This window comes from Rhinoraja longicauda, chromosome 13 (assembly GCF_053455715.1).
Source record: "Rhinoraja longicauda isolate Sanriku21f chromosome 13, sRhiLon1.1, whole genome shotgun sequence".
NCBI classification, from domain to species: domain Eukaryota; kingdom Metazoa; phylum Chordata; class Chondrichthyes; order Rajiformes; family Arhynchobatidae; genus Rhinoraja; species Rhinoraja longicauda.
Window position 1 is genome coordinate 2,960,082 of NC_135965.1, and position 25,668 is coordinate 2,985,749.

A 25,668-nucleotide genomic window follows, 5' to 3' on the forward strand; every position below is an offset into this window, starting at 1 on the left:
GAATGATAGGCGACGTTTCGGGTCTGTGCAGTGAAGCCTTGGGTTGCTTCTTTGAGAAATGCAGCTGTTGTTTTGAAAGCGTTCGTTCGCCAAGGCAGTGCTAATTGGCGAAGATAACGCCTTGGAAGTAATGATTCTTAACAACAGGTGTATGTTCTAAATCTGTTCTACCTGGACCGCGTTTTGCAACATGTAACTGTGGTCCTCTGAATTAATTATTCTGTTGATAACAGACCCAACTTCATGAATAACCGCCCAACAAATAAACGTGATTTTTACACAATTCTCAAATTACAGGCTTCAACAACTACTTTCACGAGAAAAATGATTGCATCTTATCCCCAGACAAAGACTGGGAAAGAACATTTTCCAAACCTCATCATCATAATATATAATGATAACGTACGTGCACAAATGATGTAGCTCTTACATATAATTTGAGATTTACAATAACTATAAAGTTTTATGATAAAAGGAAGAAGAGGTCATGATCTACAGAAACACTATGCAGCCTAATTATGAAAAGAGCAAGAAAATCATCCAAAATATCACGATTTTAACAAAAGCCACACTTTTAACATAGACTGAGTAGTTACATTCCATGTGTAGAAAGGAACTGCAGGTGCTGGTAAATACCAAACATACAAAGTGCTAGAGTAACTCAGCGTGTGTAAGAAAGTAACTGCGGGATGATGCTGGTACAAATCGAAGGTATTTATTCACAAAATGCTGGAGTAACTCAGCAGGTCAGCCAGAATCTCGGGAGAGAAGGAATGGGTGACGTTTCGGGTCGCAACCCTTCTTCAGACTGAGGGTCAGGTAGCATCTCATCCATCTTCTCATTCAAAAAGTCGAGTGAATGATTGGAGATTTAGTAGCAGATCTATTACAGATGTAATGCAGTGACGAGGGACCAAGCAGGAACGCAAGTGGAACTCATCAAACAAGATTATATTTTCTAAAATTGGAGATTTATTCGAATATTTTAAATTTCCCGTGCTGTGCCAATCGTCGACGTAGAAAGTCCCTCCCGCGATTCTCTGACGCATGGAGAACGCTGGAGAATTTTATCTTCCTTTTTTGCGTTTTGTTGTCCGAAGCCGTGGTGCACGTAACAAAATAAACTTTCACCCAACCCTCCTCCAAAAAAAGTAAAACAGACAAATGCACTCTTCCACTCAGAAGTGTGTGCGTTAAACAATGTGTAGAGAGTCAAGAGAGTTTGGCTGTCAGGTGGAACAATGACATTGTTACTTGCAGCAGCACAGGTGGAACATTAGTGCAGGGTGAACTGTAATGGTAAATGCCTGGTGTAAGAAAATAACTGCAGATGCTGGTATAAATCGAAGGCGTTTATTCACAAAATGCTGGAGTAACTCAGCAGGTCAGGCAGCATCTCTGGAGAGAAGGAATATTCACACAATGCTGGAGTAACTCAGCAGGTCAGGCAGCATCTCTGGAGACAAGGGATGATCACAAAATGCTGGAGTAACTCAGCAGGTCAGGCAGCATCTCTGGAGAGAAGGAATATTCACACAATGCTGGAGTAACTCAGCAGGTCAGGCAGCATCTCTGGAGACAAGGGATGATCACAAAATGCTGGAGTAACTCAGCAGACCAGGCAGCACCTCTGGAGAGAAGGAATATTCACACAATGCTGGAGTAACTCAGCAGGTCAGGCAGCACCTCTGGAGACAAGGGATGATCACAAAATGCTGGAGTAACTCGGCAGGTCAGGCAGCATCTCTGGAGAGAAGGAATGATCACAAAATGCTGGTGACACCCATTCCTTCTCTCCTGAGATGCTGCCTGACCTGCTGAGTTACTCCAGCATTGTGTGAATGGTGCATGTTGGTGTAACGGTGGAGTGGAGTGGAGTTGAGGAGGAGTTTGGTGTGGAGGTGAAGTCAGGCTGAGCCCCCGCCCTGGCTGTGGCCGCACCGCCCGGGCTGCAGGCTGGCTGGCTGGCGGGGCAGGGCAGGGCAGGGCAGGCAGGCAGGCAGGCGGGCGGCGAGGGAGCAGCGTGAGGGAGGGAGTGAGGGAGGGAGGGAAGCAGCGGCTCCACAACTTTCACCGTGTGCTGTGCTGTGCTCTGCTGTGCTGTGCCGCGCTGTGCCGTGCGGGGGGAGTGCGCTGCACTGCGCATGAGTCTCGCCCACCGCCACTGATAATTGCCCGGGGTTTTTTTTTCTTTTTTTTAATATATAATTTTTAATGCGAGGCCCGAGCGCTTGAAGATGGTGAGTGTCTCTTGGCCGGGGAGGGAGGGGGGAAGCTGGTGGCTCTGACCGCTCACTCACTCGGGGCCTAGGCCCGGGCGGAGCCTCGGCCTCCATTTGCCGCCCCCCTGGTGGAGAGGCCGAGGCCGGGCCCCTGGCCCCGGGCTGTGGTGGCCCCGTTGGCAGTGACAGGCCCGGAGTGCTGCGGGGCGGGGCGGGGAGGGGAAGGGGGGGGAGGCCGTGACTCGGGCGGCGCTGCGGAGCGGAGCGGCCGGCGCCGGGCGCACTCGAGGCCGCGGCTTCCCCCAGGCCTACCCTGCCTGAGTCTCCATCATTGCTTGTTAAACTCCATGGCCCGGCCTCTCCGGCCCGGCCGAGCGTGGACTACCCCTGCTCCCCTGCTCCCCTCCCCAGCTGAAGCACCACCAGTGTTTCAGACACCTTTTCATCGATCTGTCCCCTTTTTGTCGCCTTGCTCGTCTCAACTGCGTCACTGCAGAGGGTTTCTTGGGCTCCACTCTGATCATAACCAGCTAGTGTTTTAATATATATATATGTATACACACACATAACCTTGTCGTTCATGTCAACGTTTGCAACAATCGCTGGGAAATATAGTTCTTGGTGATGCTTTAGCTTCAGCAAACGTGTAGTAGAAGCGCTCATTTTTGATTTTACTTTGAGTTGAAGGGACTGTATTCAACGCTTTCACATTGTAATGAAAACTGCTTACTTGTTCTTCTTGTTCCATCGTTTATATTCTGCGATTCATCAGACAGGGTTATATTATGGAGGGTTATGTGGACCTTGTTAATATTATGGCAAGCCTGATGATGGTGAAGGAATGTTTTCAATGACAACCTTTTTTTTGTTGAAACATAGAGAGGAGAGTAGCTACTTTTACTTGAGCTTTTGTGTTTATATATGTGCCAATTTGTTTCTCCTTAAAAGAAAAAACTACATAAATCAAACTGTTTTGTGTTTAAAGTTTTCAGATTCCGTGGAGTCGTGAGGATCAAATGTAAAGTTTTAAAATCACTTGACCTCAACGACTCCCATTCCTGAAAAATAGTAAGAGATTGAGCAAGATTTGAACTTTTCTTGTAGTTTGTCGAAAATCTTTCTGCTAGTTCTTTAACATATGACTTTCCTGAGTGTTAGTGTATTGCTATGTTAATGTGGTTTGAAAGTACAGTGTTCACCTGTTCATCTTGTTGGCATATTAAAATACTGTACCTTGAATTTAGGTGCTCTCACTTCAGAGTTCGTACCTAGTTACTGAGACACTATGTTAAAGATGTTGTAATATGGAATATGACATATTCCATATTAGAATTACCTTATTCCACAACATAGAATATGATAACTCAGCGGGTCAGACAGCATCTCTGGGGAAAAGGAATAGGTGACGTATCGGGTCGAGACCTTCAGACTGAAGTAGGGTCTCGACCCGTCTGAAGAAGGGTCTCGACCCGAAACGTCACCCATTCCTTCTCTCCCGAGATGCTGCCTGACCTGCTGAGTTACTCCAGCATTTTGTGAATACATCACCTATTCCTTCTTTCCAGGGATGCTGTCAAACCTGCCAGCTTTTTGGGACTATCTTCAGTTTAAACCACACCTGCTGTTTCTTCCTACACATGGAATATGATAATAGCCATTGCTACCGGGCTGCTGGGAAACACCCTTTGGGACGTTCTTAAGAATAAAAAAGACAACTTGACTGACACGTACTTTGGCGATTAATATGTTTGGTCTTCATGTATGCACCCGCCGGTATTGTATCCTGTCCGCAGATGCACTGCAGCAACTTGTCAAGACCTTAACGTCATATTTTAGCTGTACAGCATAGAAAGAGGCCTTAGGCCTACCGTGTTCATGCCAAACTTTTGCCCATAAAACCAGTATTCTCACTTCTCTAACAATATGAATCAAGCCATCATCCAAAATGAGAGAGACAGTGGGTTGGAGTACTGTAACCTCCAACTGCCTCTCTCTTGCTTGCTAATTTGATTTAGGTGGACATTCCTCTGCATGGGGTGAAAATTATGGAAGTCCTTAGTTAACAGTATATTCAGAATGCCTGTGCTACTAAGAGTGCAGCAGCCTGCAACCACTTAAGGTAAAGATGACCATTAGGTTTAAAATGTAATATTGCGGTATTGAAACTTCCCAAAAGTGAGATTTGCCTATGTATATGATATAAAGTCATTTAGATTTTCTTGTTGCAAAATACACACATGTTTTTCAACACATTTCCTGATTGTATTGTTGCCTCGCGTTGTCTTGTTAAAGGGATTTGTTGTTCCCTTGAATCTACCAGTTTGACATTGGTTTGTTAAGTTTCCCGCTTTTGGCTTTTAGAAATTAGGAATGATTTAATATTTAATAGACAATAGACAATAGGTGCAGGAGTAGGCCATTCAGCCCTTCGAGCCAGCACCGCCATTCAATGCGATCATGGCTGATCACTCTCAATCAGTACCCCGTTCCTGCCTTCTCCCCATACCCCCTCACTCCGCTATCCTTAAGAGCTCTATCCAGCTCTCTCTTGAAAGCATCCAACGAACTGGCCTCCACTGCCTTCTGAGGCAGAGAATTCCACACCTTCACCACTCTCTGACTGAAACAAACTGGAACATTTCTAATTTGTTCCTCAACTTTTAACCTCTGATCTTGGAACTTTAACATATGTCAAATGTCATAGAGTCATAGTGATACAGTGTGGAAACGATCTTCGGCCCAACTTGCCCACACCGGCCAACAATGTCCCAGCTACACTAGTCCCACTTGCCTGGGCTTGGTCCATATCCCTCCAAACTTGTCCTATCGTATCTGTTTAACTGTTTCTTAAACGATGGGCTAGTCCCAACCTCAACCACCTCCTCTGGCAGCTTGTTCCATACACCCACCACCCTTTGTGTGGAAAAGGTTACCCCTCGGATTTGTATTAAATCTTTTCCCTTTCACCTTGAACCTATGTCCTCTGGACCTCGATTCCCCTACTCTGGGCAAGAGACTGTGCATCTACCCAATCTATTCCTCTCATGATTTTGTATAAGATCACCCCTCATTCTCCTGCGCTCGAAGGAATAGAGACCCAGCCTACTCAACCTCTCCCGGGAGCTCGCACCCTCTAGTCCTGGCAACATCCTCGTAAATCTTTTCTGAACCCTTTCAAGCTTGATAATATCTTTCCTATAAAGGAAATGTTTGTGATTTGCTTATGGAGCAGTTATTCCCTGCTTGGCAGATGATTCAAATCCAGATCTTTTTATATTTGTAGAAAGTATTGATCTTTAACTCTGTTTTTTAGTGTTCTTCTCTTTCCCAGGATGGGCCTAGTTTTTATCCTGGTCTGAGTTACCTGATCTCAGCCAGGTTGCAGTTTGGGATCCTTCAGTTGGTTTGAGCTTTGGTGTTAGAGAGGGCAAAGATGTCCGGGTATATGCTTCGGAGTGTTGCTCAGCTATCTAAGTTGGAAGGTCATTGGGTCAGGATACCTAGATGGGAATCGGTTATAGTGTACCGAGTGATTGCACAGAATGCTGACAGATGCTATCAGGTGATTCATATGGCTATTTGGAAATGATATTGGTGAACATTGCATGTGTGACATCCAGCAACAGCAATTAGTTCATCAGGGAATTAAATTGTCATGGGGGAAATAATTTGAATAAAGGAGTTATGAGTGGGGCTGAAGTTTTTTTAAATGCTGAGGGCAACTTCTATTTATATCTGAAGATTAGTCTATCTCTATATCTAGATATATCTCTGTATCTGAAGAAATGTCTTCCAAGGTTGATTTGCTGAATGGTAAATATCGGGCCAAAAATGTTAAAACTGACTTGAGCAGTGTAGAGAAAATCTAATTGAAGCATAATATTGCTTGACTAGCTAGTTCAGTTCATGTAATCAAGTTTTAAGTCATTGATTGTTTGACCCCTGAAGTCACTTTTATAGTTTCTTGCCATCTGAATATGTAATACGTGATAAATTACAATATTTAGTTAAAGATTTTGCATTATAGAAAATGTGAATTCTAGATCTTTGAAATGATCTAGATGCATTTGCTAGTTATATTGCATCTTGGGTTTCAGTACAGAAATAAATATAGTGGTCACTGGGATATGCAGGATCAATTCTGTTTTTGGCATCAGGATACTATTTTTAGCTTCTAATGGAGAGGACACAAACTAATGAAGAAATGCCTGTTGCAAGATGTTAGCATGGTGCTAATTTGATTTGTTTAACTTCATGTATTAGTTGACCTGGATCATCATAATTTAAAGAAATACTTTGTTTGTCTTCACTGAAGTAACATGTTAAGCTTGGCAAAGATAACTCACAAACTTTAAATTTAGCATATTTTTATCTGTTTAGAAAGGAATGTTCAACTAACTGGGGCTTAATAAAGCCATGGCTTTTCAGGCTTGTCTTGTCCAACATGGCAGCGATATTCTTCCAAACTTAATGCTATATCTGTTCACTTGTGTGCGGCTTATTGACTTGAAACTCTGTGGCTACAATGTCCTTTGCTAAATTATCTTTATTTGTCCACCTGTTTTGATTACAATCTTTGCATCTTCTCTACTGAGACCTCTTACTCTGTCCGGCTTGTTATTTGAATTGGGATGTTGCTTCCCCGATCCTGAGTTATTTCACATATGTTTGTTTCTGTAATTGCTGTTTCTCTTTTATTTGTTAGGCTGTTAGTCGTCACTTCTTGTTGGACCAGAGGTAACAGATATCTTAAGCTACCGCACCATTTTATGTGCCCTCTATTTCCTTGAGTCTTTTGCTTTGCTGTTGTCACCCTACTTAATGGGCTTGATGTTAACATTCTCGTTTGGAGAGATGCAGCACAGGACCAGGCACTAGGGCCTACCCACTCCACGCCAACTGACAAAACACCCATCCATACTAATCCCACGTTGTGCTCTGGATTCCTTCCACTTCCCAAAAACTCCCTTTGGGTTAATTGGCTTGTGTAAAATTGCCCTTAATGTGTAAGATGTGGATGGGAAAAGGGGGATAACAGAGAATTAGTGTGAAGAGGAAATTGATGGTGTGCGTGGACGCGGTGCCAAAGGGCCTGTTTCTATGTTGTAAACTAAACTAAATATCCAACACTTCTTTACCTTACCTGGGTCTCTTTACACCTCCATCCCACACTAGGATGGTCTGAAGGCCTTCCGGTTCTTCCTTGATCAGAAACCCAATCAGTTTCCCTCTACTAATACTCTTCTCCATCTGACGAAGCTTGTCCTCGCTCTCAACAATTTCTCTTTTGACTCCCTTCTCTTTCTGCGTGTTAAAGGTGTAACCATGGGTATTCGCATGGGCCCAGCTATGCCTGACTTTTTGTTAGTTACGTTGAACAGTCTTTGTTCCCAATATATACTGGCACCATTGCCCAACTCTTTCTCTGCTACGTTGGCGATTGCACTGGGGCTGCATCCTGCACCCATGCAGAACACGTTGATTTCATTTACTTTACAACTAACTTCCACCCTGATCTCAAATTCACGGACTATCTCTGATACTTCTCCCTTTCTTGATCGCTCGGCATTCATCACAGTTCCCTTGGACCTTGCCTTTCACTCCACCAGCCTCCGCATCCAACACATTATCCTCCGACATTTCCGCCACCTCCGATGTGATCCCACCACTAGTCACATCTTCCCACCCCCACCCCTTTCCGTCTTCCTTGGTTCATTCATCCCTACCTACTCAAAGCACCCCTCCACAGGTAATTTCCCCTGCAACTGCAGGAGATGTAACACCTGTCCCTATACCTCCTCCCCCTCATCCATCTAGGGACCTCAGCAGTTCTTCCAGGTGAGACGGCCTTTCACCTGCACTTCGTTCATGAAGTGTCCTTCTTTATATCAGCGAGACCAAGCATAGACTAGGAGACCGTTTCACTGAATATTGGTGCTTGGTTAGCCAAGACTTACCGGATCTCCAATTTGCTAACTATTTTAACTGCTCTTCCCATTCCCACACTCTCCTGAACCACCCCCTCTGCCAGGGTAAGGCCACCTGAAAACTAGAGGAACAGCACCTTGTGTTCTGCTTGGGTAGCGTAGAACATTCAATTCTCCAATTTTAGGTAACTTATATCAAACTTTCCCTTTTCACCTCCTCCCTTTCCTGTTGCCCACTTAGATCCACACTCATTCTTTTCCTCCCCCTCCCCTTCCACTTACATCCCTTCCTCTGCTTTCACTTGTTTTACCTCTTCCATCATGGGCGGCACGGTAGCGCAGCGGTAGAGTTGCTGCTTTACAGCGAATGCAGCGCCGGAGACTCAGGTTCGATCCTGACTACGGGTGCTGCACTGTAAGGAGTTTGTACGTTCTCCCCGTGACCTGCGTGGGTTTTCTCCGAGATCTTCGGTTTCCTCCCACACTCCAAAGACGTACAGGTGTGTAGGTTAATTGGCTGGGTAAATGTAAAAATTGTCCCTAGTGGGTGTAGGATAGTGTTAATGTACGGGGATCGCTGGGCGGCACGGACTTGGAGGGCCGAAAAGGCCTGTTTCCGGCTGTATAGATAGGATATGATATGATATGATATCATTATCTCACACCTTTAGTTTTTTCGTCACTGGTCTTTATCCAACCTTCTTTCTACCCAATAAAAAACACCACTGTACCCACTTATCTCTTGCAAGACTTTGTCCTACCCTTTCTGCTTTCTCCTCCCATACCCACCCTCCACTTCCATTAGCCTGGAGAAAAGTCCTGGTCTGAAACATCGCCTGTCTATGTTCTCCAGAGATGCTGCCTGGCTTACTCCAGCATTTTGTGTCTTTTTTTTGCAGTTGTTTCTAAAGTTCCCTTAGATTCTGCCTTTCTTCTCCATACTACGGACAATTTACATTGGCCAATGTACTTGCCAATCTGCACATCTTTGGGATGTGAGAGGAAACTAGAGCACACATGACTGTGCTATCTGTGTGGAAAATGAAGAATTTTCCGCTTTCATCTTTGTTTTCAAATGTGAAGCTGTATCTCCATAAACCTCTCCGTGCCTTTAATTCTAGGAAACACGCTTTTTAGTTCTGGCTTCTTGAGTATTACCAAGATTATTATTTGTGCCATTTGTGGCTGCTAAAAATCTTAAATTCTGAATTTGCCTTTTCCTCCTAGATGCTTCGTATAACTTGTGTCTTTGACTACATTTTTGTCGCCACTTCTCATGGATTAAAATCAATTTAGTTGTGTAATTCTCCTGAGAAGTGTATTGGAATATCTTGCTGCATTGAAATCGCTGCCCTCAGGTCAGACCTGCCTTTTGTGGTAACAATGGGACTCATTAAGCTGGAGGACCAGCTGTCAAAAGGCCTTTGAACTCTTAATCAGAGAGCTTGAAAACAGTTCAAAATAAGATAATTAAAAAAACAAAACAAATTTACTGAACCAGAAATTAGTTAAAATAAAAAGAAACTCATATTTAACCTCTGCAGCCAGAAACAAATGAATTATGGAAACGAGGAACTGCAGATGCACAGCGGGTCAGGCAGCATCTTTGGAGAATGGCAGAAAGTGTGAGACAAAAATAATTGAAGAATTGTGAATTGCGAAGCTAGAGGAAGGAGTGTAGGTGGAAGGCGAGGGGGAGGTGGAGGGGAGAAATAAGTGCAAGTCCAGATGGGGCACAGGAGAGAGAGAGGGAGAGAAAAGAAGGGGGGAGGGGGATTATAAAGGGGGAGAAGGGGAGGTTTTGTTGTAGTTAGCTAAAATTGGCGAATCCAATGTTCATAACGTAGGGTTGAAAGCTACACAAACGGAATACGAGGTGCTATTCCTCCAGTTTGTGTGTGGCCTCACTCTGGCAATGGAGGAGCCCCAGGACAAAAAGGTCAGTATGGGAAGAGTTAAAATGGTTAGCGACCAGGAGATCCTGCAGACCTTGGTCGACCATGAGTAAATGTTTGGTGAAATGGCCGCCGAGTCTATGCTTGGTCTCGCCAATGAACGGGAGGCCACAATAGATGAGGTTAGATGAGGTGTTGCTTACAAATGAATGGGGCCAGTGACTAACATCAACCATCTTTGTTATAAAGCAAATGTTGTTTGTGGAATTCTGAGTGCTGAGTTCAGTAGTGAAGCAGGTGGGCACACGTGTCAGCATCAACTCATTTCTGACTTGTATGTTGCAGTGCAGAGACATGGATGTCAGAGTTAAACTGATCTGTGAAGATACACACAATGCTGGAGTAATTCAGCAGGACAGGCAGCATCTCTGGACAGAAGGAATGGGTGATGGTTCGGGTCGCGACCCTTCAACAGACTGAACTTTCATCTGAAGTTACTCAGCAGGTCAGGCAGCATCTCAGCAGAGAAGGAACGGGTGACGTTTCGGGTCGAGACCCTTCTTCAGTCTGAAGAAGGGGCTTGACCCGAAACGTCACCCATTCCTTCTCTCCAGAGATGCTGCCTGACCTGCTGAGTTACTCCAGCATTTTGTGAATAAATACCTTTGATTTGTACCGGCATCTGCAGTTATTTTCCTACATTTCATCTGAAGTTGCATTCTTCAGACTAAAGATCAGTCTGAATAAGGATCTCGACCTGAAATGTCACCCATTCCTTCTCTCCAGAGATGCTGCCTGTCCCGCTGAGTTACTCCAGCATTTTGTGTGTGTCTATGATTTAAACCAGCATCTGCAGTTCTTTCCTACACATTTGATCGGTGAAGATAATGTAGTTGGTGTACTGGTGAAAGGTGTGTTTAGATTTTTTTCATTATCTTAACAGTAATTCATTTGATATTTATATTAATCTAATGGATTTAGTTTAGTTCAGAGATACACTGCGGAAACAGGCCCTTTGACCCACCAAGTCCTCGCCGACCAGCGATCTCTGCACGTTAATACTATCCTACACACTCAGGACAATTTTTACCAAACCGATTAACCTACAAATCTGTACGTCTTTGGAGTGTGGGAGGAAATCGGAGCACCCGGAGAAAACCCAAGTAGGTCACTGGGAGAACGTACAAACTCCGTACAGGCAGCACCCGAGGTCAGGATCGAACCCAGGTCTCCGGCGCTGTGAGGCAGCAACTCTGCCACTGTGCCGCCCTCTTTAGCATGTTTGCACGTGTCTCTGGTGCTGGACAGTACGGGTTATTTACTTAATCTGGATTAATTGATATCTACTCCTGATTGTAGCAGATGAGTTGAGTTTTTAACAGTTGCCTTTTGTTATTCACTTACTGCTGTTACAATTTCTCCAGCAATGCACTTACTACATGACATCTGGTGTTGAAGGTTTCATGTCAACGTTTGCTTTTCTTGTTGACACCCGTGAAATGAGATGATGGAAACACATTGATTGTTTCTGCATAAATAGGACTAAATGATTTTTTTTCCCCTACTACTAGCGAAAAAAAACTTGACAGGTCAAGTGAGGCAGAAGGATGCTCTATTTCAGCTCGAGACCCTGCATCATTCTGTTGTGGAATTTCGACCTGAAATGTGTACTAACTATCCCTTTGCCTCCATAGATACTGCTTGTTACTTACCGAGTTATTGCAGCAGGTTATTATTTTGGTCCAGATTCCAGCATCTGCAGTTTCTTGTCACTCATCTGTTTATTTTCCTTATTCAACTCTCTAGGTTGGTTGATTTGTGGTAGATAGTTTAGTTTATAATCACATGTACCGAGGTACAGTGAAAAGCTCCTGGTATTACCAGGTAGTGTAAGAAAATAACTGCCAATGCTGTAACAAATCGGTATTTATTCACAAAAGGCTGGAGTAACTCAGCAGGTCAGGCAGCATCTCAGGAGAGAAGGAATGGGTGACGTTTTGGGTCGAGACCCTTCTTCAGACTGATGTAAGGGGGGGGGACAAAGGAAGGATATAGGTGGAGACAGGAAGATAGAGGGAGAACTGGGAAGGGGAGGGGAAGAGAGGGACAGAGGAACTATCTAAAGTTGGAGAAGTCAATGTTTATACCGCTGGGCTGCAAGCTGCCCAATCGAAATATGAGGTGCTGTTCCTCCTATTTGCGGTGGGCCTCACTATGGCACTGGAGGAGGCCCATGACAGAAAGGTCAGACTGGGAGTGGGAGGGGGAGTTGAAGTGCTCAGACACCGGGAGATCAGGTTGGTTAAGGCGGACTGAGCGAAGGTGTTGAGCAAAACGATCGCTGAGCGTTTGGTTTCGCCGATGTAAAGAAGTTGGCATCTAGAGCAGCGGATACAATAGATGAGGTTGGAGGAGTATTACCTGGTATTACCAGGGTTCATTTATTATCTGATGAGTGTGATTTGAACTGTGAGAATTTGAGTCGTCCGACCTCTCAAGGCGCCTTTTAATGATGCGGCTCACACCAAGGAAACATGGATGAGGAAAGTTAATGTAACCTCTGAACTATGGCTGCCTTTCTATTCTCTGTTTATCTCCAGGCACTGTTTGTATAATTTTAATGATTGCAGTTCTGAATACTTACAGTTGACAGATGTGATGTAAATGAGTTACACTAGATGCTAAATTTAATGAAGACCGAAACTAATAAAGTTAAACCTTCATGGCTTAATTCCGTAGGGTACTTGTAGTGGCACTTTTATGAAGATATAGCAGTTATGCTGCTGAATTTGCACTTCAGCTGCTTGGCCGAATAATACAGAGACACGAGTCTTCCACTTGGGAATTCAAATGCATTGGTCAATAAATCTGGTATGAAAAGCTAAAATGAGTAATGATGATAATGAAATTCCTGAAGTTTTGTTACCCATCTGATTTACTAATGCCCATTTAGAGAAGGAATTTTGAACAGAGCCATAGCTTTGTAAATTACTTTTAGCAGCTTTTTGAAATATCCTTGCATTTGTGACCACAACAAATAATTGCTGTAAATTTTCATGAAGGTTGCTAATCGCTGTTGGCTTGAGGACATTTAGGGGATAGCTAATAAATCAAATCAAGTCAAGTTTATTTGTCACATGCACACACACGATGTGCAGTGAAATGAAAGTGGCAATGCCTGCGGATTGTGCACAAAAAAGAATTACAGTTACAGCATATAAATAAAAGTTAATACAGAGAAGACAAAATTTAGTCCCTGGAGTTATAAAAGTTAACAGTCCTGATGGCCTGTGGGAAGAAACTCCGTCTCATCCTCTCCATTTTCACAGCGTGACAGCGGAGGCGCTTGCCTGACTGTAGCAGCTGGAACAGTCTGTTGCTGGGGTGGCAGGGGTCCCTCATAATCTTGCTTGCTCTGGATCTGCACCTCCTGATGTATAGGTCCTGCAGGGGGGCGAGTGTAGTTCCCATGGTGCGTTCTGCCGAACGCACTACTCTCTGCAGTCCTGGGCAGAGCTGTTCCCAAACCAGACTGTAATGTTGCCGGACAGGATGCGCTCTACAGCCCCAGAGTAGAAGCAATGAAGGATCCTCAGAGACACTCTGAATTTCCTCAGCTGCCTAAGGTGGTAAAGGCACTGCTTTGCCTTACCCACCAGTGTGGCAATGTGCGTTGCCCATGTCAGATCCTCTTTGATGTGGACTCCCAAGTATTTAAAACTGCACACCCTATCCACAGTAGATCCATTTATCTCCAGTGGCGTGTACGTCCTTGAATGTTGAGCCCTTCTAAAGTCCACAATCAGCTCCTTAGTTTTTTTGACATTCAAGAGGAGGCTGTTTTCCTGACACCAGAGTGCCAGATCAGCCACCTCGTCCCGGTAGGCCTTCTCATCGTTGTCGGAGATCCGGCCCACTAGCTGGCCCACTAGCTAGATAATGCTGGCCCACTAGCAATATCTGCATCCCATGGATGGCTAATTTGAAGGAAAATAATTGAGATTTTGCATAGAATAAAACACTCGGATGGACCAGTGTGTTTTTGGCTGTGTTGTGTTACGAGACTTGATTGTGCTTGTGTATGTAAATATATTGTGAAGGTTGGAAAACGTATTCATTTATAAGCTGGGCACTACAAAGTGTTTATCTTTTTGCAGAACAAGCTGAAGTCCTCACAGAAGGATAAAGTGCGGCAGTTTATGGTCTTCACACAGTCCAGTGAGAAAACCGCAGTATGTTGTTTGTCACAGAACGATTGGAAATTAGATGTTGCTACAGACAATTTTTTTCAAAATCCAGAACTTTATGTTCGTGAAAGTCTGAAAGGCTCATTGGATAGAAAAAGATTAGAACAGCTATACCATAGATACAGAGGTAAGTAAACTTTTATTTGTATTGTCAACTTTTATTGAATTTATGAAAATGCATAGCTTGAATGATTTCAAAGCCTCACTAAACATCTTTGTATTTTATGCTTATTCTTTAAGATCTTTATGAATCTATTAAAAATGAATGTTATGCCCCTCTTTATAAACCCTAATATGGATATTATTTTGCCAAAAGATGACCTCGCTGTATGGACACTTCTGTTTAATAATGTGACTTAAACCATGTACACACGGTTAAGGGAAGTAAATGTACACTTTAAGTTTTCTCATCTATGACTATACTTTACACAACTGAGATACCTTATCAGCTGTCTATGAATTCCATGTCTTTCCCAATACGTTGGGTTGATTTCACTAGTATGGATCATAGATTACAAAATGTATAATCTTTTAAAATAGGTGGAGTCTTGCCTTGTAAAAAAACAATTTGTTAAAATGTTAATTTATACGCGCCTTGAGGAGCTAACTGCTTCAGAGCAGTGATAATAGAAGTACGATAAGCGAGATCGGTATTACAACTCCGCATGCCCAAGTCATGGGTCACTCGGGATAAACATTCTCGCCAGCTGAGCTACTGTGTGTATACAGACCTGCGTTTCATACGAATTTTCCAGTTTTGCTTCTTCGAGGTAAGAAAGTACAGCTTTCAAAACTATTAACTAGGTGTATTTACAATTCATTTGTACAAAACTGCGATGATTTTGATGGTTTAATTGGCTTTTCCTTGGTTGCTTCGGTGAGTGAGTGAGATCGTGAGAATTAATAACAACCATTTTTAATTGTTTTTGTTTTGTGGGGGGGGGGGGAGAATGAAATGTATGATTTCTATAACTATGAATAGATAATATGAAAAGTATTTGTGGAGTTTTCACCTCTTACTATACTAGTCCAGGGCCATGGGCTGTATGCACGTTTGTTGACTTCTGAATGAGTTCTGCATGTACATGTGTAAGTAAAGTTGTGAGGTACAAAACGAGTCTCCTGTCTCCTCTGATTCCCATTACATTGGATAATTTAAATCAGTATTTGACATTCTAATTTTCAGTTATAATCTTGTGATGGTATAAATTAGTTCAATATACTTGCACCATTTTCTTTTGCATTGTAACTTGTACCGGCTTGTAATGGACATGCCTACTACAAGAAACACAACGTAGTATAAGAAAATAACTGCAGATGCTGGTACAAATCGAAGGTATTTATTCACAAAATGCTGGAGTAACTCAGCAGGTCAGGCAGCATCTCAGGAGAGAAGGAATGGGCGACGTTTAGGGTCGAGATCAGTCTGAAGAAGGGTCCCGACCCGAAACGTCACCCATTCCTTCTCTCCTGAGATGCTGCCTGACTTGCTGAGTTACTCCAGCATTTTGTGAACAAGAAACACAACACTGTGAAACTATTGGTTGGAATTGCCCCAAAGGGCATGATCACATTCTTATCAAAAGCTTGGGGTGGGCGATCATCTGATGCGCACATTGTTAGGAAGAGTGGATTTTTGAACTTAGTTGATCCAGGGGGTTGCATAATGGCAGATAGAGGATTTCCCATTCAAGAAGACTTGATGTTTCGCCAAGCCTATTTAGAGATTCCTCCTCCCAGCGGTGGTTTTCAGCAAATGACCAGAGAAAAAGTACACAAAACCAAGAAGGTTGCCAATGTCCGCATTCATGTTGAAGGTCGTCTAAAGTGGTTGAACGACCTGAGAAACACTTTACCCATTACTTTAGTTCTGCATATTGATGATATTTTCACCGTCTGAGCAGAATTATGTAATTTACTGCCTCCATTGGTGTGTAAATGAGATGTTGTTGCACTTGCAGATCATTTTGATCAGAAGTTCCACATTATGTTCAACCAGATTTGATATGAACTGAAATGCAGTACTCAATCAGTAAATGTACAGACATTCATACAACTCTTAATTTCTTTCATTCCATTTAATCATTTTCTCAACCATTGTTTCGTTGTACATTAGCCATTAAGTTCACTGGCAACGTTCTTTATTTATCTCGAATGACCGTTGACGAATCCCACGGTTCCTTGCGTTTACCGAGATACCGAATAGACATTCATTTTGCCCATAGGATCTGCAATATTTTGTAGCCCACATATATAGCAACCGAGGGAAGTCAAAAAAAAATTCAGAATTGTCCATAGTATTAAGTGAAACTAATCAATCTACTTTTTGAGTATATCATTAGTTGAGGAAACATGGACCATAATCTCATTATCCCGTGCATGACTTAGTTTTGAAGATTTTTTTCTCCAAAAAATGAATGGATCTAAATGTTCTTTAACAATTTTATTTTAACTTCTTTCTACAAATAGACATAAGGGCATGTGGAGTACAGTAACCCTTATTTTAAAGGGCTCTTTTATTACGGATTTCAGTTATAGAGCACAGACCTGCCGACCCACCCCCAGCTCACGCCATCTCCCCGTCTGCTAAAAGTCCTGGCTTCCGATAAAACCTGCCCTGTACATCTCAGTTCAACTTTAACTATGCCCTCTAGTATTTGTCATTTCCACCCTGGGACGAAGATTCTGACTGTCTACTACCTATGCCTCCCATAATTATTATAAACATTTATCAGGCTCCACCCAGCCTCTGTAGAGTGTTAGATTATAGATTCCCTGAGAATTATCCCCATTTCTCTTACACAAAGGAACAATATTGGCTGTAGTCCTCTGGGACCTTGTATGTGACTAGAGAGGATTCAAAGATCTTTGTCAAGTCCCCAGCAATTTCCCCTCTTGCCTCTCCCTGAAACAGTTGCCATCAGATCCCATGGACTTATCCACCTTCAAGGGACCCAATGCTGCTTCCTTCAAGTTCGCAAAGTGCCCCAGCATACCCCATAATGATCTACTGTTCTTCATATTTTTCTCCTTGGTGAATACCATTGCAAAGTACTAGTTTTGTACCTTGTATTCAACCTCTAATTCCATGCATAATGTTCCCTTTTTATTCTTGTGTGGTTCTACCCTCTTAATTCGACTTGCCAAGGACATTTCACAGCCCCAGTTGCCATCCTAATTTCCAGCTTTTCCCTGACTGATGCACCTAATTCAAATGACTTTTCTGCATTATAAATTATGGCAAGCAGTTCATTTGTGAAAATGATCATGGCAGGATAGATTCCTGCTTTTACCTGAATTGCGTATTTATATTTTATCAAAGGTAACTTGTTACCACAATCCTGACTATTTATCCAGAAGCAATACTGGAAATATTGCACATATTGGAAATCTGAAATAAAACACAAAATGCAAGAAATATGTAGCAGCTGAGACAACATCTGTGTAAAGAAAAATTGAATTAATTTTTCAAGTCAGTGACCTTTCACCAGAATGGATAATAACCTGAAGCATTAATTCTGATTCTCCCTACACTATTTTGCTGGGTATTTCTAGCATTTCCTGTGTTATTTTTGATTTATATTTTTCCAAGGGTCAAATCCTGGACACAATTGAACTGCCCAGTAGAATGGGAAATGAGGTATCAATGATGAATGGCTGAATGTTGTTGAGGACATGGCCCTGAAATGCATTGACTATCAATATTTGGGCAGCAAAGCTGTCGCAATAAATCCTACGTTCAGAGACATTTAACTTATTGGGTAGTTATAATTAGTTTTGGAGATGGGTGTTTCCGTAAATAAGGGTACCAACCAGAAAGTTATTAAATCATAATGAAATACAGCTGGATTAAAAATGGGCCTACCTATGATCCTTTTGAGCTAATTTGTGATCAAAATCAACCAAATTGGACCAAAATTTAATACTTTCAAAATTTGAAAAAAAACAAGAGAAACAAATATTTATAGAACATATAAGACATATGGGACACTTACAGATTTTGAAACTCCCTTACTAAATGTCGGCACCTAATCCACCACATGGCCCGTAGTTTGCGCCAGGGACATTATAATCACGTTGTTTAAATTTTTTTTTTTTAAACGCAAAGAGTGCAAAATAACCCGTTATAGCGCTATAAATAGTGTTGACAACAGGATGGACTACAGAATGAGACATCGCTAAAATAGGTGAGCAAACTAGATTTTTATTTCATGATTTTAAGTTCTATTCATTATTAAGTATTTCAATGGAAAGCTTAAACACAAAATATAAACAATAAAAACAAGAAACAATAAATATAAAAACGGTTCACGCATGACACATTTCACGCGTGACCAAAGGGGTCACGTTCTGCTGCAAAAACTTGGGACATCAGAAAACCATCTAATCGGGTCATAAATGATAAAAATCGTAAGCATAATCTGAATTTGGCTTATATACAGTTATTTAATTGCAAAATTATTGTGATCTTTCTGGTATAAATTAGCCTAAGGATTTGATGAAATCCTGCTTGAAAAATGTCACAAAAAAAGCAAGAAAACACAGGAACATATCTGATATTTTTCTTTGTAAAACCAGATTTATTTATTTTTGCTTCATCTCATTATTTTGGCTATACATCATGGTCTATACTACTTAAAATACAGAATATGAAACAATGGGAATATTACATAAAAAAATAGGAAAATAACCTGGAAGTATGGAGACCTTCAGTTTCACTACTGAGTGCTGTATTTACGGAAACACCCAGATACAACATGGAAACAACCCCTTCAGCCTACCGAGTCTACACCGACCATCGATCACCCGTTCACACTAGTTCTATGTTCTGCCATTTCCACATCCAACATCTACGCACTCAGGGCAATTTGCAGAGGCCAATTGACATACAAATCCGCATATCTTTGGGATGTGGGAGGAAACCAAAGCACCTGGAGGAGACCCACGCAATCACAGGGAAAATGTGCAAACGCCACACAGACAGCACCCGAGGTCAGGATTGAACCCGGGTCCCTGGTGCTGTGAGACAGCGGCTCTACCAGATGAGCATCTGTGCCGCTGTCAATTTTACATTGATTTAAAATATTACTTTTAAACACACATGATTAATTACAACAATGCGGAATCACTAAAACAGTTGAATCAATTAAATTAGAACATTTTCATCCAAATATCCTAGCCTGAAAGCCCAATTCAAACACATCCTCTGACTGCTATAGGATTATTATGTCGATTTCTCCAGTGTAATATTGGTGGGTTTCTCAAAACACACCACTGGTGTTGGACTCCATGTGGACTTGTAGCAGTCCATGCATATCAAGGAATCACTTGCAAGGAAGCACCAGTCATAAAGGCACGGCTGTCATAAGCCAGCACATTGGATTGGAATTGTATATTTTCATCAAGTCATAGAGTCATGCAGCGTGGAAACAGGCTCTTCAGCCCAACATGCCCTATCGACATTAGTCCTACCTGCCCTCACTGGAATTTAGAAGATTGAGGGGGGATCTTATAGAAACTTACAAAATTCTTATGGTTGGACAGGCTAGATGCAGGAAGATTGTTCCCGATGTTGGGGAAGTCCAGAACAAGGGGTCACAGTTTAAGGATAAGGGGGAAGTCTTTTAGGACCGAGATGAGAAAGTTTTTTTTCACACAGAGAGTGGTGAATCTGTGGAATTCTCTGCCACAGAAGGTAGTTGAGGCCAGTTCATTGGCTATATTTAAGAGGGAGTTAGATGTGGCCCTTGTGGCTAAAGGGATCAGGGGGTATGGAGAGAAGGCAGGTACGGGATACTGAGTTGGATGATCAGCCATGATCATATTGAATGGCGGTGCAGGCTCGAAGGGCCGAATGGCCTACTCCTGCACCTATTTTCTATGTTTCTATGCATTGACAGATAGCCATCTAAATCTATTGTGCAGATCTATAGTGTAATCTATAGTGAACTGCAGAGGCTGGTTTAAACTGGCAGTCTGAAGAAGGGTCTCGACCCGAAACGTCACCCATTCCTTCTCTCCAGAGATATTGCCTGTCCCGCTGAGTTACTCCAGCATTTTGTGTCTATCGCCTATCTAAATCTATCCTATCCATGTACCTATCTAAATGTTTCTTATACGTTGTGATAGTACCTGCTTCAGCTACCTTCTCTGGCAGCTCGTTCCATATACCTACCACCCTTTGTATAAAAAAAGTTGTCCCTTGGGTTCATATTAAATCTTCCCCTTCACGTTATACCCATGTCCTCTGGTTCTCAATTCCCCTACTCTGGGTGAAAGACTGTGCATTTACCTTATCTATTCCTCTCATGATGTTGTACACTTCTATAAGATCACCCCTCATCCTCCTGCACTCCAAGGAATAAAGTCCTAGTCTGCTCAACCTCTCCCTATAGCTCAGGCCCTTGAGCCCTGGCAACATTCTAGTAATTTTTTTTTGCATCCTTTCCAGCTTAACAATATATATCATACAACAGGGTGACCAAAACTAAACACAAAGTTCTAAATATGGCCTCGCCAATGTCTTGCACAACTTTACCATGACCTCCCAATTTCTATACTCAATACTTTGATTGATGAAGGTCAATGTGCCAAAAGCCTTCTCGACCACCCTATCTACTTGTGATGCCCTTTCAAAGAACTATGTACCTGCACTCCTAGCTCCCTCTACTCTACAATACTCCTAGGGCCCTGCCATTCTCTGTGAACATCCTGCCCTGGCTTGCCTTCCCAAAATGCAACACCTCGCAATTCCCATTTGCCCCCTCCTCTCCCACCATCCTAGTCACCCATTTCCTTTCCCCACTTCGGTATGCTAATTTCTCTTCCATCAGTCTGAAGAAGGGTCTCGACCCAAAACGTCACATGCACAGATGCTGCCTGACCTGCTGAGTTCCTCTAACACTTTGTTCTTTTTCCTCAAGATTCCAACATCTGCAATTTCTTGTGTCACCATCGTAAATTAAACACAATCACTCTAATTCTATTAAATGTCCATTGCACTCCCTTAAAACCTCGATAGCCATCCTAAAGTTCGGCACCCATAATATCATAATACTCTGGGCCCAAATAGTCATTAATACTTCCTTGTATTTGTGTTCTCTGCTTTATACAACAGCATTTTCTGTATGCTCTTTGATCATTTGATCTACAATCAGCAGGTATTCATATATGGGAATACCTCTGACCTGTTTCTACCTTGCCTTTAAAATATAGCATTTATATTGTTTCTCATTTTTCTATGATGTAATTCAGCACCAATATTAATGAATTCCATTTATAATTCCTGACTGCAGCAATCTAAACGTGCAGGAAGGAACTGCAGATGCTGGTTTACACCGAAGATAGACACAAAATGCTGGAGTAACTCAGCGGGACAGGCAGCATCTCAGGAGAGAAGGAATGGGTGATGTTTTGAGTCGAGAAGAAGGGTCTCAACCTGAAAGATCACCCATTCCTTCTCTGCGGAGATGCAACAATCTAGAAGATGGATTGAGCCCAATGTCAACAAATTCGGGAAAATGAATTCTGTGATTGGTTTTAATATGGAGCGAATGTAGTAATAAGCTGTGCAGGTATTTTCATGAGGGGGATGGATGTATATAGAACCTTATTAAATTATGGAGTAATATAAATTTCCGTGGAAGGAACATTTTTATTATTTCCTGGAATGCTGCATTGCAAACTGATTCAGCAATTAATAGGATAGATCTCTTGGAAATGTTAGGTTTTGTACTCTTTGCTCATGCTTTCAAAGGCTTTGCTTACTCTTCAGTTTTCTAGTAAGAGAAAGGGAACGTTTTTTTTGAGGGGTAAGTTTGCGACAGAGGGCATTAGTGACAGTGATTCACGAGTCCATGAATGGATTTAAGGACAAAATTTATATATATAAATTCAACTTATTCATAGCAAAGTATAGCTGAGCACGTTTGGACATTGACAAGCTTTTAATATTTTTTGAGCTTCACTGTTAAGTTGAGAAAATACAAACACACTTGTTGATTTGTAATTTGGCAAGACTATTTAAAACAATAATTAACTTGAAATTGTTAGTTGACACCCATGCACAATCTTCCCGGACACATGCTGTAGAGAGTGGGCTATCCCACTACAACTTGCACTTTACTAAAAGATCACACCTTTCATGACAAGGACATATGAAAAATATTAATTTCCCACCTTCATTGTTTTCAGACCATAGATTTCCTAATATAAACCTCACTAAGGTGAAACATTCAGTTTGTTAGATCAAAGTTTTCTGCATTTAAATTTTCAAGTTTGTATATCGTTTCATCAAATGGAGTGAGAATCGCAGCAAAGTTTTGCTTCTCTTGAGCAGAACCTTTTTTGTGCTCTGGAGAGTGTGGCAGGAATAGAGATGTAGAAACTCTTACATTGATTACCAGGTCATTGCTAATGCAAACTTTCTTCCATTAAGTAATCCAGTGAAATCCATTGTGGAGAAAAATAAACAACTGTAACTCCAAAACTTGCCTAAACACTAAGAAATGTTTTTCTCAGATGGGATGCAAACCTAATTATTCTGGTATTTGACTTTATTCTCGGAGTTCTAAAATGCTCTGCTATAAAAATACAGGCAAAGGATGTAATTTTAGTTTAGTTTAGAGATACAGCGCGGAAACAGGCCCTTCGGCGCACCGGGTCCGCGCCGACCAGTGATCTCTGCACATTAACACCATCCTACCCACACTAGGGACAATTTTTACATTTACCAAGTCAATTACACTTCAAACCTGTCCGTCTTTGGAGTGTGAATGAGGGATGAATGTTAGGCCTTTTTTGTTATCATTTATTGAAGAATTTGAAGTAGTTTTATCTCTTAAATTTCAATGTTTTATTTTCTTTTCCAAATGCTTCTAGTTGATGAAAGTAATGGACATTACTTTCCATTTTAATTCTCCACATATGACTGATGAGAAATGCATGAGTTTAATGTGATGTATGCTCAAATTATACATGGCTTTTATGCCTTCAATGCATGAAGAGGATGTAGAGGAAAGAACTGCAGATGCTGGTTTAAATTGAAGGTAAACACAAAATGCTGGAGTAACTCAGTGGGACCTGGATTTCGTTGGTAGCAAATGAACAAATATCATGGAGTCATAGTTATCTCGCATGGAAATAGCCTCCTTGCTTCAGTTTGTCTATGCTGATCAAGTTGCTTACCTGAGCTTGTCCAATTTGCGTGTAATTGGCCCATATCCCTCTATAAATCTTTTCCAACCTCGTACCTGTCGAAATGTCTTTTAAATGCTTAATTGTACTTGACCTTATCACTTCCTTTGGCAGCTTGTTTCACCATAGAGAAAAAAGTTGCCACTTGCATCCCCCTTCAATCTTTTCCCTCTCACCTTAAGTCTATGCCCTATAATTTTAGACTCGCCAACACTGGGAGGGGGGGGGGGGGGGGGGGCGCGGAGGTAAAAAACCTTTTATTTTATCTATGCCCCTCGTGATTTTAAGGTAACCCCCTCAGCTTCTTGCACTCCAGGGAAATGAGTTCCGGCCTATTCAATATCTTCTTATAACTGAAGCCCTCCAGTTCCAGTAACGTTCTTGTGAATATTTTCTGCACTCTTTCCGGCTTCATGAAATCCTTTGGAGAGGTGACCAAAACGGGAAAGAGTGCAAAAAAGATTTCTGAGAATGTTACTGGGTCTGGAGTATAGGAGAGTTGGCCTAAAAGATCTATTTCTGTCGAAGATAGACACAAAAAGCTGGAGTAACAGGCAACGTCTCTGGAGAGAAGGGGTGGGTGATGTGTTGGGTCGAGACCCTTCTTCAGACTGAAAGTCACAGGGAAGGGAAACGAGAGATATAGACGATGATGTAGAGAGATATAGAACAATGAATGAAAGATATGCAAAAAAGTAATGATGATAAAGGAAATAGGCCATTGACAGCTGTTTGTTGGGTGAGAACGAGAAGCTGGTGTGACTTGGGCGGGGAAGGGATGGAGAGGGAGGGAATGCAGGGGTTACTTGAAGTTAGAGAAATCAATATTTCCTAATACTGGGTTGTAAGCTGCCAAAGCGAAATATGAGATGCTATTCTTCCAATTCATGTGAGAGTCATGTTTTTTGACTTCTCTGGTGCTTTTAACAGCATCCGGCCTGCACTGCTAGGGAGCAAACTGATGAAGATGCTGGTGGATGCTCCACTGGTGTCCTGGATCACCAACTACCTGACTGAACGGCCACAGTATGTCAGGCTACAGAATTGTGTCTTGGACATGGTAATGAACAACACTGGGGACGGTCCTCTCTCCCATCCTGTTCACCATCTACACCTCGGCCTTCAGATACAACTTGGGCTCCTGGCAGTAAGATGCTGCAGATGTTCTATCGATCGGTGGTGGCTGGTGCCATCTTCTACGCTGCCGTGTGCTGGGGTAGCAGTTTGAGTATTTTTGAAGAGATGACCAAGGGCATTGAGGAGGACAGGGCAGAGAACATTGTCTACATGGACTTTTGAAAGGCCTTTGATGAGGCAGGTTTGTCTGGAAGGTTAGAACACATGGGATACAGGGTGAGTGAGCCAGCCAGCTGGATACAAAATTGGCTTGATGGTAGGATCAGGGCATGGTCCTTCATAGGGCTATATGCATTCATGAGGGGCATGGATAAGATGGATAGTTGCCGTCATTTTCTCAAGGTTGTGCAGTCTAAAACAAGAGAGCAGAGGTTTAAGGCAGAGAGGTGTAGAATCCACTGAATTCTCAATGATTTACCGTGTCTATAGCGTTTTGAAACTTTTATTCAAGCACAATGGTTTATACGGCATCAGAGCAAAGCATTAAAATATCTACATCATAACTAACAAAACAAAGAAACTATGGAACTGTAACTAAAGGACTGAAGACCGAACATGATGAGAGGTAAAAGACAGTGGACTAACACTTTTACACAACAACGCAGAACGCACTGCTGATAAACAGGCTTCTTTATCTACATAGGGTGATTGATCGCTTGAATACAGCGATCCAGGATGAGAGCCGCAGGTTAAATTGCAGTGCAGCCAGCTAATTGTCGAAATGTCTTTGTAGTAGACTTAGAGACAAGGCTTTTGCAGTCCCCTGTCTTATCTGAAAGAACAATTCTGGGAGTCGCACACCTTGTAAAGTGCAGGCTTTCAGAAGAGGTAAGATTTAAAGAGAATCTTTCACATAGAGGGTGGTGGGTGTATGAAGCAAGCTGTTGAGCCAGCACTATTATAATATTTAAAATACATTAGGACAGGTGTGCATAGGCGAGTTTTAGACAATAGACAACAGGTGCAGGAGTAGGCCATTCGGCCCTTCGAGCCAGCACCACCAGTCAATGTGATCATGGCTGATCATTCACAATTAGTACCCCGT

At 42.2% G+C, this 25,668-nt stretch overlaps 1 protein-coding gene across 3 annotated transcripts in view; it reads left to right on the top strand.

Moving 5' to 3' along the window:
• Positions 1-2,066: 2,066 nt before the first annotated feature.
• The window catches only part of dcun1d1 (DCN1, defective in cullin neddylation 1, domain containing 1 (S. cerevisiae)), a 71,733-nt gene continuing 48,131 nt past the window's right edge, over positions 2,067-25,668 (top strand). Inside the window, exons 1-2 of one of the 3 annotated variants that reach the window (XM_078410206.1) lie at positions 2,067-2,240; positions 14,202-14,418. In XM_078410206.1, coding sequence (XP_078266332.1) covers positions 2,238-2,240; positions 14,202-14,418 — 220 coding nt within the window. In that variant the 5' untranslated portion in view covers positions 2,067-2,237. Of the gene's footprint in view, positions 2,241-12,648; positions 12,916-14,201; positions 14,419-25,668 lie in introns of those variants that run through there. The other 2 variants (XR_013547992.1, XM_078410205.1) reach the window with 2 other exon arrangements.